Source organism: Photinus pyralis, unplaced genomic scaffold (assembly GCF_008802855.1).
Source record: "Photinus pyralis isolate 1611_PpyrPB1 unplaced genomic scaffold, Ppyr1.3 Ppyr1.4_LG1, whole genome shotgun sequence".
Taxonomy (NCBI): Eukaryota; Metazoa; Arthropoda; class Insecta; order Coleoptera; family Lampyridae; genus Photinus; species Photinus pyralis.
The window spans coordinates 49,414,763-49,431,863 of record NW_022170249.1 but is presented as its reverse complement, the minus strand read 5'-3'; the positions used below and the strand labels follow the sequence as shown (position 1 = coordinate 49,431,863).

General features: G+C 35.3%; 2 protein-coding genes across 2 annotated transcripts; one reads left to right on the top strand and one right to left on the bottom strand.

Annotated features, from left to right (window-relative positions):
* Positions 1 to 8,301: 8,301 nt before the first annotated feature.
* On the bottom strand, positions 8,302 to 9,812 carry LOC116162227 (luciferin 4-monooxygenase-like). The gene is made up of 3 exons (XM_031475783.1): positions 9,367 to 9,812; positions 8,871 to 9,318; positions 8,302 to 8,823 (listed from the first exon to the last, which is right to left on the bottom strand). Exons 1-3 carry the CDS (start codon positions 9,810 to 9,812, stop codon positions 8,680 to 8,682), a joined length of 1,038 nt encoding a protein of 345 aa, XP_031331643.1. The 3' UTR covers positions 8,302 to 8,679.
* Positions 9,813 to 11,785: 1,973 nt separating this feature from the next.
* On the top strand, positions 11,786 to 13,458 carry LOC116162203 (doublesex- and mab-3-related transcription factor A2-like). Its single transcript, XM_031475762.1, has 3 exons — positions 11,786 to 11,828; positions 11,900 to 12,290; positions 12,342 to 13,458. The coding sequence occupies exons 1-3, from the start codon at positions 11,786 to 11,788 to the stop codon at positions 12,643 to 12,645; spliced, it is 738 nt and encodes a 245-aa protein (XP_031331622.1). The 3' UTR covers positions 12,646 to 13,458.
* Positions 13,459 to 17,101: the final 3,643 nt, after the last annotated feature.

Here is a 17,101-nt window from a genome sequence, read left to right as displayed (position 1 = left end):
AATTTTAGACGTATTCGTAAATTTTAAAGAATACGTATCACTATTATATTGTAGACATTGGCTTAACTACTGCATTTACATGTTTGTGACGAATAAATGTGCAATTTAAGATCTGTAATAGTACAGAAGTTAATCTGCGGTAGGGATACAATTCCTTTGTTTAGTATTTATCCATTTAACATTTTGCTATAAATGAGAACGCAATCGGTTCATATATGAAGGACATGAGTCAAAGTTGAAAAAGATAATATTTGTTGTCTTGTATACCTATTATGAACTATAGATTGGTGCAAGCTATGATATTGTGGTATATGGTCAGTAGAAACAGGAATAATGCTATACTGGTGCGTAAATATGGCACGATATACTCGTGAAAAGGACACTTGAAATATAATCACCTACATAATAAGCGATCAAAGCAACTTCCCAAAAACCAGTGGTAGAGTCCTTCAATTTTGCACTCATTAGAAACCGCTTTATGCTATTCTCCAACAAATATTTTAAGAACACATTTTTTTGTGGCCACCGAAAGCCGAACGGTAATGGAAAACGTTTTATTCTCAATTTACATTCAGCCGTAATTTTAAACAGTCCACTCTTTTATGAGAAGAATAAAATAGCCGCATTTTTATGGCATTAGAGGGTAGTGGCTAGCGTTTCTGTTAACCACTTCAAACCGAAAAATTGAAAACAAAATGTTGAATACTGAAAACGCGGGATTTAACTTCGTATACAGTCTTTTATTTATTCAATTTTGCGAATAAGGCCTTTTTAAGTGGCCCTTATAGCGTGTATACTGCAAAACAAACCATTTGCATCACGGTTGTTAAACATTTATTAAATTTTATTTGATAATGTCGAAAAGAAATAAGTTTAGGTCATTAAAAATTCTTTATATTTTACATTTTATATAAAAGCCAGACGGGTACGTACTTACTAGTACTTAGTACATATTGTGGGCTGACCGCTTAATGTATAATAATTACAGAAGTACTAGAAACAGTAACCTTGAAAGAGCTGATGGTAAGGTAATTAAAATTCGCTTTCGGTCAATTAATATTTAATAACGTCGCACTGTCCGTCATTGGAAACCACTGAAGACCTTTATAAAACAAACGCCTGTCTCAATCTGGAAAACAACATTTCGTTCCACACTCCTATGGCACCGTGACTCTGTTTGACTCTCACTAAAAGCTGCACTCCATTTTTATTAGGTAGATTTCTATCTATGAACCGATTTCCACCAAAAGTTTAAGGGTCGTAAATATCTCGATCAAAAACACCTGGTCGGCCGAGCCGAAGGAGATTTTTTAATTTTTTGTGGGATTATTTGAAGAAATCTTTTAAATTATGGAATTACTTGATGGTAATATAGTGTTGTTGTACCTATGTAAACTAACACTTTTCACCGCCAGGAGGCAATTCTAGGGACGGAAACCTGTAACCAAAATTTTTACGACATGTAAACTACGGTTGATTTCGAATCTCAACTTTAGGCTAGCATTTTCCGAACAAGAGACAAGTCACTTGTTCCAGGAGTGGGATCCGGCTAACAACAAACTCTTATGTTTTGAATCTATGTGCGACATGAGTTGCGATTCACTAATTTCCACATATTCCGTAGTTTAAACTTGCATTTGGCCTCTAAAACCATGTTACTTTTAACAGAGGTTGTATTGCAAATTAGCCACTACTACCTACTAAAAATGTTTTTGGATTCTTCATTGCCACATTTCCTATAGATAAATGGTTTATTTTACTCCAATTTCTCCAAAGAATTCATAAATTAGCTTGAATGCATTGATCGTCTACTGTAAATGTACTCGAATAATCAATGGCAGTAGCATAAAATTACGTAGAAACAGGATAGACGAATTGAATATCTTCCCCTCATTCTCAAATGAATGCTCTTACCATCGGCATCGCCATTGTTTCAATTTTTGCGTTATATGTATTTGCAGAATCAAAGCGGTAACAGCAAATAACATTAAAGTAGTGTACACGTAGCAACTGGACTTCTAATAAGAGAAAACAGAACCAATATTTGATTTAAATAACACGTCCTTATTTTAAGAAATAACAGACTCTAGTGCTTGGAAACTGTTCTGAATTCCTAATTAAATATCTGCTCGAGAGAAAGGGGATTGGCAAAGCTGCGGTACCGTTAACCGAGTTAATTTATAATTTGCAACCGTGTACAACTGAAGCTAGTCGTTAAATATTGACATCGTCCAACTACAACTAATAAATCAAGAATCAATTAGCAAATATACGGTCTCCTATTTACTTATCATGACCTTAAATTTTTGCTATACTACTTTGAACAACGCGAAACCCAGATTTCATAAGTTTTGAACGGCGGCGATTATAACGATAAGAATCATCTAACGCGTTGTTATTTCCCCATATAAATTACGCGCAGAAAATCGCTTTAATTGATCAACCCTCATTCACTTCTTCCGCTAATGGCTCTTGAAAACGATACAAAGGTTGTTAGCGAGTGCTAGAACTCGTTCTAAAATGACTAAAGCCATAAGCTTCGCTTAACTGTGGTTTTAATACTCTCTTCAGAGGTAAGGAGAATTGTATAGTGGTAGAGGGCGTTCTTGTTACTCGACTAACCTATAATGTTTGTTATATTTCCATTTTTTAATTAAACGAAATGCGATATATCCGAAAGCAAAGAAACCCGACCGATTGCTAAAAATTAATATTAAAAATTCATTCTTTGTTTTTTATTGTAGGTTTTCCCGGTTGTGTGTTGGTATCTACATTGCACAACTTTACCACCTTTTCACATTTGAGGGTTCTCAGTTTAAAAAGAAAAAAATAATATTTCCGACGATAAACTTAGTATACGCGTTTTTCGGTTCGCCATCCGATTGTGATATTATTATTACGTTTGACTGTTTATACTCGTATTTGAAACAATGAAGGCATAACCAAATATTTGATATAAACCCTGAACAGTGAACATGACGTACGGGTAGGTATAGCATCGTAGTCCATTCATTCGGCAAGAAACATTTTGACCATCACGTGACTGACTTAATTATGTATTTTTTGGAACATTTTTTGGACGACCTTGCAAAACAGCTTAGTTTTCTTTAATTCATCTTCCCAACTGCTAAAACTCGAACCGTTGCTGCGAAGGTCTCCCACATTTTCGTTGAGATTGTGTGTATTCCACAAATGGGAAAAACTTTGCGCTAGTACTAACTCAAAAATACTCATTCTATAATTTCTTGTCGGGTCACAAAAATGTCCAGCATTTCCTAAAATTTGGTAGGTGCCTCTTAAAAGTTCATTGAGTATAAAAGTCCTATGAGGAATAATCAAAAATTAGGATTTTTTAAATTTTCATACACTAAGTTCGTTTTGTTTATTTTCATTTTCAAAAATACCCAAATACCAACTTTGATTGAGGTCGAAACTACTTTTCGCACCAGCCTTGTTGAGCCGCCATCTTGGGATATGAATTTTCTGACAAATGTTTAGTAAATCATAATCTGTGGTCGTTCCTGAGAAAAAAATGAAAGAAAGAGCGCAAATTTTGGGCATTTTTCCCCATTAGTTTATTTAGAAAAGAATGTTTTGGTTCCTTCTACCGCCCATTTTATTTTCCATACTTAATGCACTTAAGTGTATATACGTAACAAATAATTTTTACCTCAGCTTTGAGCTGTTGAATTTTAATCTATATCCACCGAGGAAAGAGTATACAGTAAACACAAATGGTAAATGTAAGCTCTACAGTAAACACAAATGGTTCCAGGTCTTATTGTACCATGCTTCCAGGAATAATTTACCGCGCAGAATCTTGCCGTGCCAAAAAGAAACATTTACAGAAATGCATTCCAGTGATATGTAGTACCATAGTATATTTATTGTGGACAATAAACGAATCAAAATCTTCCCAACCAACAGTTAAACAATTTCAGTGAAATTCGGTAAAGATCTTGCACATTTTGAAAAATTGATTTTAATTGCCTATGACTCGGTAATATTTGGAGAACTTAAACTCTTTAGAGGTTTTAGGTGAAAAAGGTTTTGCGGCCATTAGAACTGTACAACCTTGTAAATGAACACTGTTGTAAGTGTCTTCAGTAGGTACATATCAATTATAATTACAGTGATTACAAGCCATATACATACGTATTTTTCACCATTTCGTTTGTGTGAAGTAAAATGGCTTAAATATGTGACTATTTCAGGCTGTTATTTACAGTATACGGACTCTAGGGTGATGAAAGTGGAGTAAGCCTTTCATCACGCTGTGTAAATTGTTATGATGGAGATTTCAATTTTCATAATAAGATGTGGAAGCATCTTACTCTCAGTTTATTTCAACCGTTTCATAAAAGCTTAGGATTGTGGTAGAGTATATATCAAGTAAAAAACGCCATCGAGCGCTAACACCATTCACCCTTAACAACCTCTTAAAAATAATATGCGGATTATTAAGAATATTGTGCGTAATCCCATTTTTACGTGTACTTGGGAATAAAATGGAATAATTCGAAAATCCACCAAGATTTTATTCTATAATAATAATCGTTTTGTCTCGGTGTTTCTAGATATGACCCATAAACGAGACCTTAATGGAGTCTTTATTAAATGGATACTACTATTTATAACACCACAACCCCACATTCTTAGCTTATTGCAAATTCCCCAAGTATCATTTACGGATAATGAAGTGATGATAGAGCTCGTATACATTTTCCTCCCCCTCTTCGTCCACGTTTAAATTCTTTTCATAACTTTTATTAATTAATGACCTATAAATTAAAGGAAACGCTTGAAATTTGAACATTAAAAATTAAGTGAAGTAATTAAAACAACTGATTTCTATAGAGCGCGTTGCCTCTGTAAATTTCTTGAGTGTCAGTAACAAAAACACCCACTTTCAACTAATATAAATTTAATCGCGTCTCCGCCGAGACCGTTTGCTTAAAAATTGCTAGTATTAGATTTCTATTCGGCATAGGTGTTAAGTTACTGAACAAGTAATAAACGTAGAAAAGAAGTTCTAAGTTTCAAAATAAGATTCTTTTTTCAGCGCTGGAGAGCAACAGTACGAACTTAAACGCTAAAGTATCCGTTTACAAACGATTACCCCGGTTGGTTGTTGAAGTTTCGTATTACACTGTCGTCAGAAAAAATAGGGGGAAAACTAGGAATTTTTACTTGGTCGCTACAAGAGGTAACTTTTTATGTGACAAAATTCTTGAATTCTTGCCAAGCGATCCCACTCGCAATGTCCTACTGTTATCATGTCTCCCACAGATAAGCCATATATTCTAACATATTGTGTAAGACAATGCAGCCAACATATATTCAAACAATGGTAAGCGTCAGTCTTGCAAGAGGGTGGATATAAATTTAATAACGTTGGAACCATTAGCGCTTTATTGTTGATGCGATCATAAAAAGTGAATTTTTAACAACGTTTATAGTCCCATTTTGTTACTTTGATAGTTATGCTTGCATTTCATCACGTGCAGTCTTCCGAACGTAAAATGTTTAAGATTTTCAGGATATGAAATCCTTTTATTGTGCTACCCTTACAGGAATGCAGAATTGAAATTTTGTAGCTTGAATTTTATTTCTGCTTTACGCCACAATTTGATGGAAATCAATTATCCTGTGAATATTGTGAAAAATAAAGGATACATTGTCCTCAAACACAATCACGTCATTTCGGATTTTCATCAATTTCAATTTTTGAACGTAAAATTACCAAAAATACAATGTAAAGATCTAGAGTTTTGACGTTTACCCTAGTTTCAACCCTTTTTGCTTTACGTGCATGGTGCAATCTGCAGCGATTTGGCACTGTTTTAATGTAGAGTCGCTTGAAATAAGATGTAAAAGTAGTGTTGCTTTTCTTTACAAACTCTTACACAATAATGTAAATTGCTCATATTTATTATCATCAGTTAACTTCCATGTACCTCCACCGGACTAGAAAACATCACACATTTTATAACGATATGTCGCACAGTAACATCTTGCAGCGTGCACCTATTCATGTTATATATGTGCAACAACTTTAATTTAAGATGTGTAGGCTGTGACATACATTTTTGTACATTGAAATGCGTTCTTAATTATATAAGGGATGAATAGTTTAATTTAATTCGTGTTTTCTCTCTGTTTTTACAAGGAAAACTGTTTATAAAATTAAATAATATTAAAGTTCATTATTGGTGCCGCTAACGCACAAGGCAGTTTGGTGAAAAGCTTACCTAAGAGATTTCCCCAAAATTAAATCAAACCGTAATAAAAATCAAGTTAATCTGGGTGTGTATGACGTGTGTATAACGAGCAAATCAATCAACATAGAGAGCAAGCCATCAATCTTCAAAATCCAACCCAAAGAGTGGTCGCCGAGAGGCTGTTCCAAGCCGGCGAGTTTAATTATGCCACCCTTTAGAAACCATCTGATATCTACCCCAGATTGGCGAGTCAAAAAGTTAGCCGTAAGAATACCAGATCTTCCACGTCGGAAACAAATTGTAAATAAAAAAGGTTAGTTGTATTTATGCATTGTGTCAAATTTACTCGATAACTTTAAGATCCATTCTCAAAGATAAATATTGATCCTATACAGCGGATGAATCTTGCTAATCAACTGTGAAGCGAGAGATCTTAAAGGAGTCGAAGAAAGTGTAAAATTTTGTAATTTTAAGGCGTGTTATAATCAAAGGGACCTCCTGAAATTGGTGTCAAGGCTAATTAAATTTTCTTTTTCGGAATCAAATATATTCCAAAAATTTCACCGTGAATGAAACCAATTTGTGGCAGTAAAATGAAAATTCAGATTAGATCGAAGTGAAAAGATACTTACCAAAGAGATGGCCATTTCAAGGTAAATTATAACTATCCTAAATTGTGGCAGGTGGACAATGAAAAAGAAAGAAACCCATTGGTAGAACATTTTCAGATAAAATAAAAGGTCTCTCACGTAAGCAAGGGGAGTTAAAAGAGGTGCACACTCTAGCACCATGGCACAAAGGACAACGCCTTATTTTGCATGTCATTCTCGTGGACACTGTGGCGGTATCATACATAGACCAAACATCAATCACCGCCGGCCAGCTAGTGGAACTTAAGCAACGAAGAAATACGAAAAATATTCCAGCCTAAAATCCAACCATTTTTGTTTAGCTTTTGAATCCCTGGTAAAAGTTGTCCTACTTCAAATAATATCCCTTGGCACGTGAAAACGTGCCAGCCAGCCAGCCATTATTTGTATGGCAATGTTAACAGTCACGTTTAAATTAATCAGAGACATTTTTACATTTTAACATAAGAATAGCTTGATTTTAAACATTCCAATCAGCGGAACCTATATCTAAAGAAAGCACTGCAAGGAGCAAAAGTTAAGAAATTACGAACATTACGTTCCAGTAGAAGCTCCGAATTTTTCAGTTAGAGAATAGAAATTGTATTAATAACCAGTTATGATTAAAGTAAAGCTATACATTTTAAATAGTAGCTTGATGATTTTCCGTGTTACCTACTTGACTTAACTTGAAAATCAAGCATTTAAAAACTGAGTACTTTTTACTTTATTTCTTTGATAAGGTTTTGTTTCAATGACAACCCCGCTTACGACAACTTCTAAGGAAATTCACCTTGATACATGTATATAGCAAATAGTCAATAGGGGTAATTTTTGTGGTATTGTTGTTTCTCTGATACATTATGCTTAAATGATATAAAACAACCCTTCAATTACTTTCAAAGAGTTTTTCTGTTGGGCAATAAAAGAAATTTAATTTAATTTAAATCCCACCCTGTTTTCAAATTACGTAATTTTTTTTAAATTAATGTAGTGATTTCGTCAGGTCGTTGACTAATTTTAACTCAAAATTGTGTTAGCCATCCAAAAAATTAATAATCATAGACTTTACACTCGTATGTATACTTGACATGACTTGATTTCAAATCGTGTTGAATCAAGTAGCTTGAAAATCAAGTCAAAAGTAGAAAAACCCTACCTTTGAAAATTGGGATCGCCTGTTTTAAGTTTTTGTTGATATGATGTGATGTCTATAACTAGTGCGGTTGCATTTATGACTCCACTCAGTAATTCAGATTTTTGAAAACTTAAACCTCGACCCATTTTCTCTGATCGTGATATTTAAGATAATCATAGGGAGCTTTTTTTAATAACATAACAAGGAAGCTTTCCTACTTGGTGCATAGAAATCCACTCACGCAAGTAACGCATCCTGTTTATTAAACCCTATTGCACAAAGCAATTGAACAACACATTGAAAAACACGGACAAATAATCAAAATTCTTGCTTTTGAAGCATTTCTTGCAATTTTAAGCGCTGAACTTTACCAGTAGGAGTTAAAGGAATGCGTGCCACTATCCTCACTCCTCCCCTCAGCCGCTTTTTATCCTCAACCTTCCCTTCTACGTAACATACGAGATCATCGGCCGTTACCTTGGGTTGATTTTCTAGTAACTCGACTAAACCGAATGGATGATTATCGTCGGTCTCATGGGGAAGGCCCAAAACAACCGCCCTTCCGACCGACGGATGCGCCAAAAGTACGCTCTCAATCTCTACTGGGCAGATATGGTGGTACAGGTACTTGAAACTTTCTTTAATTCGACCAGTGATGAAGAAATACCGCTCCTCATTATAGTACACCAAGTCACCCGTCTTCAACCAACCTTCCGAGTCGAACATTTCTGACGAGTCCCCGATTGTAGTAACCCGAGGTTTGGCACGCCGACCGTATCCTCAGCTCGCCTTTCCGATTTGGCCCTAAAATTTCTTCGGTATCTAGGTCGACCACCTGAAATGATTTCCATGCAGATCAAAACCGCGACTAGTAAACTTTACTTTGTAATGAAAACCGGCAATGGGGAAACCGACGGAAGTTGGATATCTCACGGTAAAACTTCTAGAATCTGCACTGTGTGGAAAGTGAAAAATCTCTTCGAATACTTCCGTTTGACCGTAAAGACTGTGAATGAACGCATCCGGAAACTCAGTTTGAAGTTTTGCGATTTGATCCGCACTTATGGAGTTACCAGCCATGGCTAGTTCCTTTACATTAGAAGGGTCGGTAAATGGAGGCTTTTGCGTTCTTACAAAAGCCATACATTCGTTCGGACCTAAAAAGGTATAGTCCATACGATAGTTCAGTATCGACCAGGGATTCATCGCGTCGAAGTCCGAGAAGACGATTCTAGTGAAACCGTTTGTTAGCGCTTTAAAAGCGAAGACGTGGAAGGCTATCCAGTAGGACGAGGAAAATATCGCAATTCGTAAGTTTTCCTTTCGATCACTAAAAAGCTGTTTTCGGAATGGATTTAGTCGAGTTGTTGATACGTACGAAAATGTGAAGTTTGAGAGCACAGAATAATGGGTATGACAAATTCCTTTTGGTCTACCCGTCGTGCCACTACTAAAAATAACGATGGCCGTCTCATCAAGGTTGGCCACTTCTCGAGGGCGAAATTGATCTTCTCGGCAATGTTCGGTCAAAAATTCTTCGAAAGGAGTGTGCTTTTCTGTTGCACCAAAAACTACTATAATTGGGTCATGCGCCAACCTTTCAGCAACTTTCTCAACCAATTCAACGGCTCCCTTATGTACGAATATCATTTTTGGATTAACTTGCTCTAGCAAATAAAGGTTTTCTTCCACTGACATCTCTTCGCATATTGAAGCCGATATCGCTCCTATGAAAAATGACGCGATGTACGGCACGATACAATCTACATCATTTGGCGAACATATGGAAATAAAATCCCCAGGTCTAATGCCCTTAAGATGCATTGTAATTGCAGTTCGAATGCACCTCATTAACAATTGGTTGTAGCTTTCTCCCACACCCGTATTCCCATCGACCGAAAGTCAGAAAATGTAAATCGAAAATACGACGATTAAGAAACCTGTGCGATTTTTTCCCCATTTTTGAACATGCAGTGGTAGCGTATTCTCCGAGGAGATTATGTTACGAAGATCTGAAATCGATTCGCCAATATTAAGGTGAATGGGTGAAATATACCTACTCACTTTGGCTTTCGTTCGCCATCACGCCACAAGTGAGAATAACTAGTTCTGAATTTAATAAATGCTTATGTCGCAGGATGGTTTTTGTCAACTTTTTACGTTTTAATGAGCCAGTCAATGCCAATGTAAACCATAGTCCTGGTCATTCAATGAAAGTAATTCGCGTGTTTTTAGTTTTAATGAGGCAATATACTAACTTAAAAATATATTGAAGACAATTGGTTGTTGCTTTGCAATTTAGCGCTGCTATTACTGATTATATATGATATTTATAATAGAGAAAATTGGAATAAATTAGAAAATTTGGAGAATAAAAATTTATTTTCTAAAGATCTCGAGACTTTGGACGCAAATAAAAACTTGAAGAGGCAGTAAGTATAATATTGACCAAAAACGAAAATCAATACCAATAATAAAGACATGATGAAAATGGTTGGTATACCTCACAATGGGGTAGCTCGATCCGGAATGGTAGTGGTTATGGGGAGATTTCGTGTATTTACCATTCCTGACCAATAATAAACCTATCTGGGAGTACACAAATTACTGCGAGTGTTAGAACTAGTAGCAAACATTGAGTTTTCAAAAAGAAAAGATAATAAAGAATAATATTCAACGATAATGTGCTAGTTTTAGATTTACATTTGTAGTGAATTTAATTCTTCATTTTTAATTAAAATTCTGCGAATCCCCCTCGGTACTAGAGTTCTCCACAATATTTTAAGGTAAATTTCATTATATCGTTTATTTATTTACAAATACTTAACAACAAATTTATAACAGTCTTAAAATGGGTTACTTTATGGCTAACAACATTCTTTCTATAATGTTCTTAGAATGTTCTCTGGAATATTCGCTGCAACATAGAAAGTTTGTTACTGTAGTATTAAGGGTGTAAGACCTAATGCTTTATCTTTTATAGCCTATTGATATCACAGACATTAATTACTTCAGCTACTTCAACATTTTTATCTAGAAAATACTTGTGGGTTAACCTCGTCAATAATGGACCTAGTGTTGTGTTACTACCTTTGCAGTTTACTTCCTAGTAGTAAAGTGGTATACACATTTTCTTATTATTTTGCATTTCCTTGTTATTTTTGAAGATTATATTCCCATAATTTTGGTAGTCGCTTTAAATATTTGCAAATTTGTTTATTGGCAACTACTAGTTTTCATTACATATTATTAAAGAGTGCACTTTTTGGGATGCAGGAGCATAAAAACTTAATATTACATAATCAAAATTATAAGAAAAACTCAAATTAAGGAAAATGTTTTGATTTTCTAATTTTACTAGTTTGCGTTGAAAAAACCTTTTATTAGTTTTGTATGAAAAACTATTTAAAAATTTGCAACCAATCTAGAAACTGAAATACTATGAACAGTGGCATATTAATACTAATATTGTTATATTAAAGAAAACTTCATTCTTATTATACCTCACGAAAAATATGCCGACCCAAATTATTGATTCTTAATGCAATTGATTGCTTCGGCATAAATTACAAAAGAATAACTTTTTTTCAACGTAAACAAGGGAAATTATAAAATTAATTCAATCAATCATCATTGATTAACGCCTAATTGTAAAAACTTTTTTATAATAAATTAAATACAACAGAAATTATAAAACATTCTGTACGTTTCTATACCTACCCAAAAAGCTGTGCATATAAATAGTGTCATTAAAAAAAATGTTGTATATGTTTTTCGCTTCAACTGATTAAATAAACATGAAAAACGTGATGAAATTAAAAAAAAACTCGCCCATACAGAGTATGAAACGAAATTTCAATTAAAACAACATAAAGTTGCATGAAGCCTAAAAACATTTCCTTTTGTTACAGAAAGGCCACGCCTAAACGTCGACGATTGCCCTCTGGAAGAATCTGATTCAGATCACGAAGATACTAAACGAATTCACCACGTCTCCCCCACGCCCACAACCACACGAACATCAGTTCCAACCCCGTCTCCTCCCGAAACCGGCACGTCCCCTGATCCTGATCTGGACGTGGAAGAAGAGCAACAAACTGAGGCACCTGAAAATTTGTCACTTAAAAAACCGGCAAGTCCCGAAACTATACCCCAACAAGCCCCTTCGTACGTACCTTATAATCCCTTCCCGCAATTTCCACCATACATGCCTCAGTTTCCAATGCAAAGATCGCCCGTGGATATTCTCCTGCGAGTATTTCCAGGCCGACGGAGGGCAGATGTCGAGGCAATATTACAACGGTAAGATAAATCATGCAGCTTTCTCCTTTTCACGTGAATTTACATATTTAGATGCAAAGGTGACGTCTTGCAAGCGATGGAGATGATGGTAAGCGGTTACCAAGAAGAAGTCGCAGCTTCCTCTGCCTTTTCACCACTAGGCCCTCCCCCAAATTTCCACCGGTACAGCCCATCGAGAAGATTTTTATCAGCACCATACGCGGGTACGGGTTATCTACCAACCGTAATTCGGCCACCGTCTGACTATGGCCTCCCGATCGTGGGTCAGGTACATGATATTTATAATAGCGAAAAAACGGCCACCTCATCCCCCAGTTCAAATACGGGATCAGACAAGACATCCTACTCCGAATAACCTTTATGGGTGTACTGTGATCCTTAATTTGACTAAAACAAAAAGGGCACCGGGTTTATTTCCCAATTCATTCTGGATACATTCGAAGCCTTCTAAATTCTAAAGGAACGTGAGCTACTAGAGAGGTGCCTGATCAAGAACAGAAGTAAATTAATTTTAATTAAAAAGTCACTTCACAATTTGATGACAAATGCTGCGATCGTACGATACAATTCATCTTACGAAATTAAAATATCTATGAAACAATTAACAAAAAGCGTTTGAAATTTCCAGACGAACAATCGCATCAAAATTTAATTATAAAATACATATGAATCAACTTCGATCCCTTGTATTTCATTTCATGAAGTCCCCTAAAGCTCGTGAATACAACATGAAGCCAGTTATTAGGCTTCTATTGTTAGCCTGTAGCGACCAGATCATATAAATTATATTGTAAACAGTGGCGTGTGTTCAGAATCATTGTCTGTTATAAAGTGCGGCTATTTCCGCTTGTTAACTGAAATACCCGTTGAAACGTCGATATTAAACTATTACCAATCACATTTAGATCTCTAATTAACACATTTATTATTCGTATTTATTCAAAGTGGGAGAATTTATAATATTTGTATATAACTGTACATCTGAATAATACTAAGAGATTTGTTATTGCCAAATTTATACATATGATGTAGGAGTAGTCGGGTAGAGTACCATATAATTCTCATTTTGTATAGACTATAGGCGTAAATGTACATAATCTGTATAAATTTAATATTTAATTATATTATTACTACTACACCTTAAAATTGTGTAAAATTCGCCAGTATAGCAGATGTTAAATAAATTGTTGTACAATGTAGTCACTAGATCATAAATGGTGTACGCTGTACTGTGTATATAAATAAACGAATTATTCAAATGATTGTAGAATTTCTTTTAATCAGCTATAATGTTTTAAGAAGGATGCGAACTAAACCTTACTCGAAAAAAGATTTGGACATGGTTGTGGACAAATGCACCCCGAGGTATGGAAAGACGGTAAGTAGAAAGCAACCCTCAACACTATTAATATAAAACAATAGCACATTTTTTTTAATTCTTAAAAAATGCGCTAATTATCTGAGCGATTTCGTCTATACATTAACTTTATTGGCTATTTTAACGAAGAGAGCTTCATCTTCGGAATATTTGCTTATTGTAAGTAAACTTAGCCCTCAAGAATATTGTTTAGTACGAAAAATTTACCCACCCCTTTATTAAGGCAAATCGCCCTTGAGAGACAATATTCCGCCAAGAGTAATATATAATTTTCTTCAGGGTCATTCTTTTTTGGGAAAGAGTTTTCTTGAGAAAAACTATTCCCGAAGTGAGATGCACTTAGGTGCGACTTTTCCAAAGGAAAAGTTTTCAGGAAAATATACATAGGAATTTTTCCATGTCTTGGGAACGAGCTTTCGTAAGGATCCTTTCCAAGGACAAGCATAGGAATCATGTCACGCTTTCTAAGGACATGAAATTGGTTCAGTCTAAATCAAATCGATATTTTACCATACAAGGCGTGTTTGGGAAGTAGGGTGAGGAAGTGGCACTCATGAACTACGGCGACTATTAAAAACCTAGTCTGTAGTATAAAGTGCTCCTAAAACGAGAAAGTTCTCGTGAAGAATGTATGCTAGCAAGATATTGAAGTAATCACAAGATACAATCTAGTCAAAAACTAGTTCGCCGTATAAGGGTGAATCCGTAACCTGTCGGTACGTGGGTGATCTGGCATAAGTGACAAACTATATTTCATGGAACTTTATACACCAATGGTTAAATAATTTAAATTCCCTTAGAATAAAAAAAGAATCGTGACGTATCGACTTACCGACCGATAACGAATGCCTCTATCTTGAAATGTTAACCAAAAAGCTTTTGAATTTATAATTTGCAATTTTAACCATTTCACGTTAAGGAGAGCCCAGACTATTCGTACGCTCATGCTAGCCTTACCTGTGGCATTCCCGAATAGTGTAGACGTGAGGGTAAATCACCAGATAAACCACGCAAGCAGCACAAGTCATTAACTCGACAGGATCTGCCCAGTGTTGGTACATCAAAGGGACTTGAGGCAAGTTGTGCAAAGCATGTGGATTCACTAATGAAATTCGTTCCACTACGGAAAACTGATGATATCCACCATCTACGTTTTTGAGGACGTTTTTTGGGCTTTCCTTTTTTGGATTCAGCAGGAAACTGGACACACCTTACAGTTTCAAAATTATAACTCGTTATTATCTTCAGTTTGTAACTGGAAATTTTAAAAATTTGAAAAGAAAACTTAAAACTTCGAACCCTCTTCTTAATTTAAATTTTTTAGACGATGGTTCTAAGTGGATAATATTTGATTTCATAAACTGTCAAATTAGGAATAAAAAACCAAAATTTTCTGCTAAAATCTTGTGGCTTGTTCGGCCGTTTGTATGAGATATACCCAGCAGTCCAAGAACACTGCCATGCGGGGCTCCAGAAGATTTTGAAGAGCAATGTTTATTCCCTCCAGTATTTTATTTATTTATTATCCCTCTCTAGTTCTGGGCCCTCAACAGGCTTACACCCAATTACAGAGTGACCCGCATAATGCTTTTTAGAGGTGCCGCTGCATAAGGTCTTAAGTTGTTCTATACTACTCCGGTATTTACCTTCGAATTAGGAAAACTGCAGGAAAACCTAATACGGAGTAGTCGGCAGAATACAAGAAAATAAAAACCCATCTACTTGCCTGATTTTTTCCACTGATTCTGATACTGGACCATAATTGTGTGGTTAAGAATATGGGGGAAGTCCTAGTCCAGTAGGCGTAAAAGTGGTAAGCCAAATTTAAAGACCATTCATTGATAAATTTAATATATTTCGGTTGACGTTGCAACCTTCATCAGAAAAATATATTATATTGGTCCGAAACTGGTGATCACATTAATTAGATTAAATTTATAACACATAGCTCTATTATTAATAAAATTGACTAGGATGTTGACAGATTACATATTCAAAAAAACAAAACAAGCCAATAGGCAAAAATTACGACAGTTCCATGCGGCCAACAGGTGTTTTAAAGAAAATAGGAACAGGAACATATCCACCTAAACATAGATAACGAATTATTTTACACACAATTAAAAAAAATACAAGGCTCTCACCGAAATTACCATCTACTTGCGTAAATGTTTCCATTGATTTCGGACACTGAACCATTCACCTAAACATAGATAACGCCTTATTTTACACTCAATCGGCATTTTTTAAAGAAAATAAGAACACAAGATTCTCACGAACATTCCCATCTACTTGCGTAAATTTCTCCATTGATTTTAACACTGGACCATTCACCTAAACAGAAATATTTAGTATAAATAAAAGTTGTTATTATTATTCAGGAGTATAACTTACCAGTTGAAAGTAAGCCATCAATACCGTTTCGTCCTTGACTTGCCATTGTAAACAAATTTCGTACCCCTTCTCCTAAAGGTGTTTTGACTTCAGTGGTAATAAATTTACTTTGGCTTTTTTAGCCTGTAACGCCACATTTTGTGGCTTCACGTCAATTCGAGCAAAAATAAACAACCCTTAGAACATTTTCCAGTTTTTTCGTTGCAAAATGAGTGAAAAATGCGTATGCACTTCTGGCATTACTTAATATTATTGCCCTCAGGAGCCTTACAATCCCTCGGGCCAAGGTCCTCGGGCTTTCAATCTTGTCGCCCTTGAAAAGGGAATTAACGTTATAGTAATACCCTTGGTATATAAGTAACTATACTATTCCAAACCATATAATTATTACGCTATCGTATGTTTTATCATCGTGCATAATAATTTATTTTATTTCATACTATCTAGTAATCGCCGCTTTCCCAGACTGATTTGAGTCTGGTAAATCGTATTTTCTCGTTTCGATTTTCCTGCCTCAGCTACGCTTCGGCTCATCTCACTCGTTAGCGTAAACCTTGATTTACCATACTCATATGTAAATAACTATTATTTTTGGTATTTTAGTATATATTTCAGTTTCACCATTAATAAGCTAGTTATTTCTGGAATTCTCCACCTTTGCTATAATTAAAGCCTTATCATTTCAATTATGCACTTTTTGTTTATTACCAAAGGAGTCACAGTCAAGAGCCAATTAGGGATTTAGTTATTAAAATAAATAGCAATCGATTAGTAGGTACTATTATTACTAGGTCAATTTATGAAAGTAAACGCACTTTCAATAAAAAAATACTCATTCACAATAAGCCGCGTGAGGTAGAAAATATACCCCCGTAAACTCCATACGGCAGCGTGTTAATATAAACAACACAAATCACTGCATATACTGACTACTGAGTGCAGAAACAATGGCACAATACCGCTGTGAAGTGACGTGTATTACATTGACAGACTACGACGTGTCAAGTCGACCTGCATTGCTTGTCAATTGAATATGCTC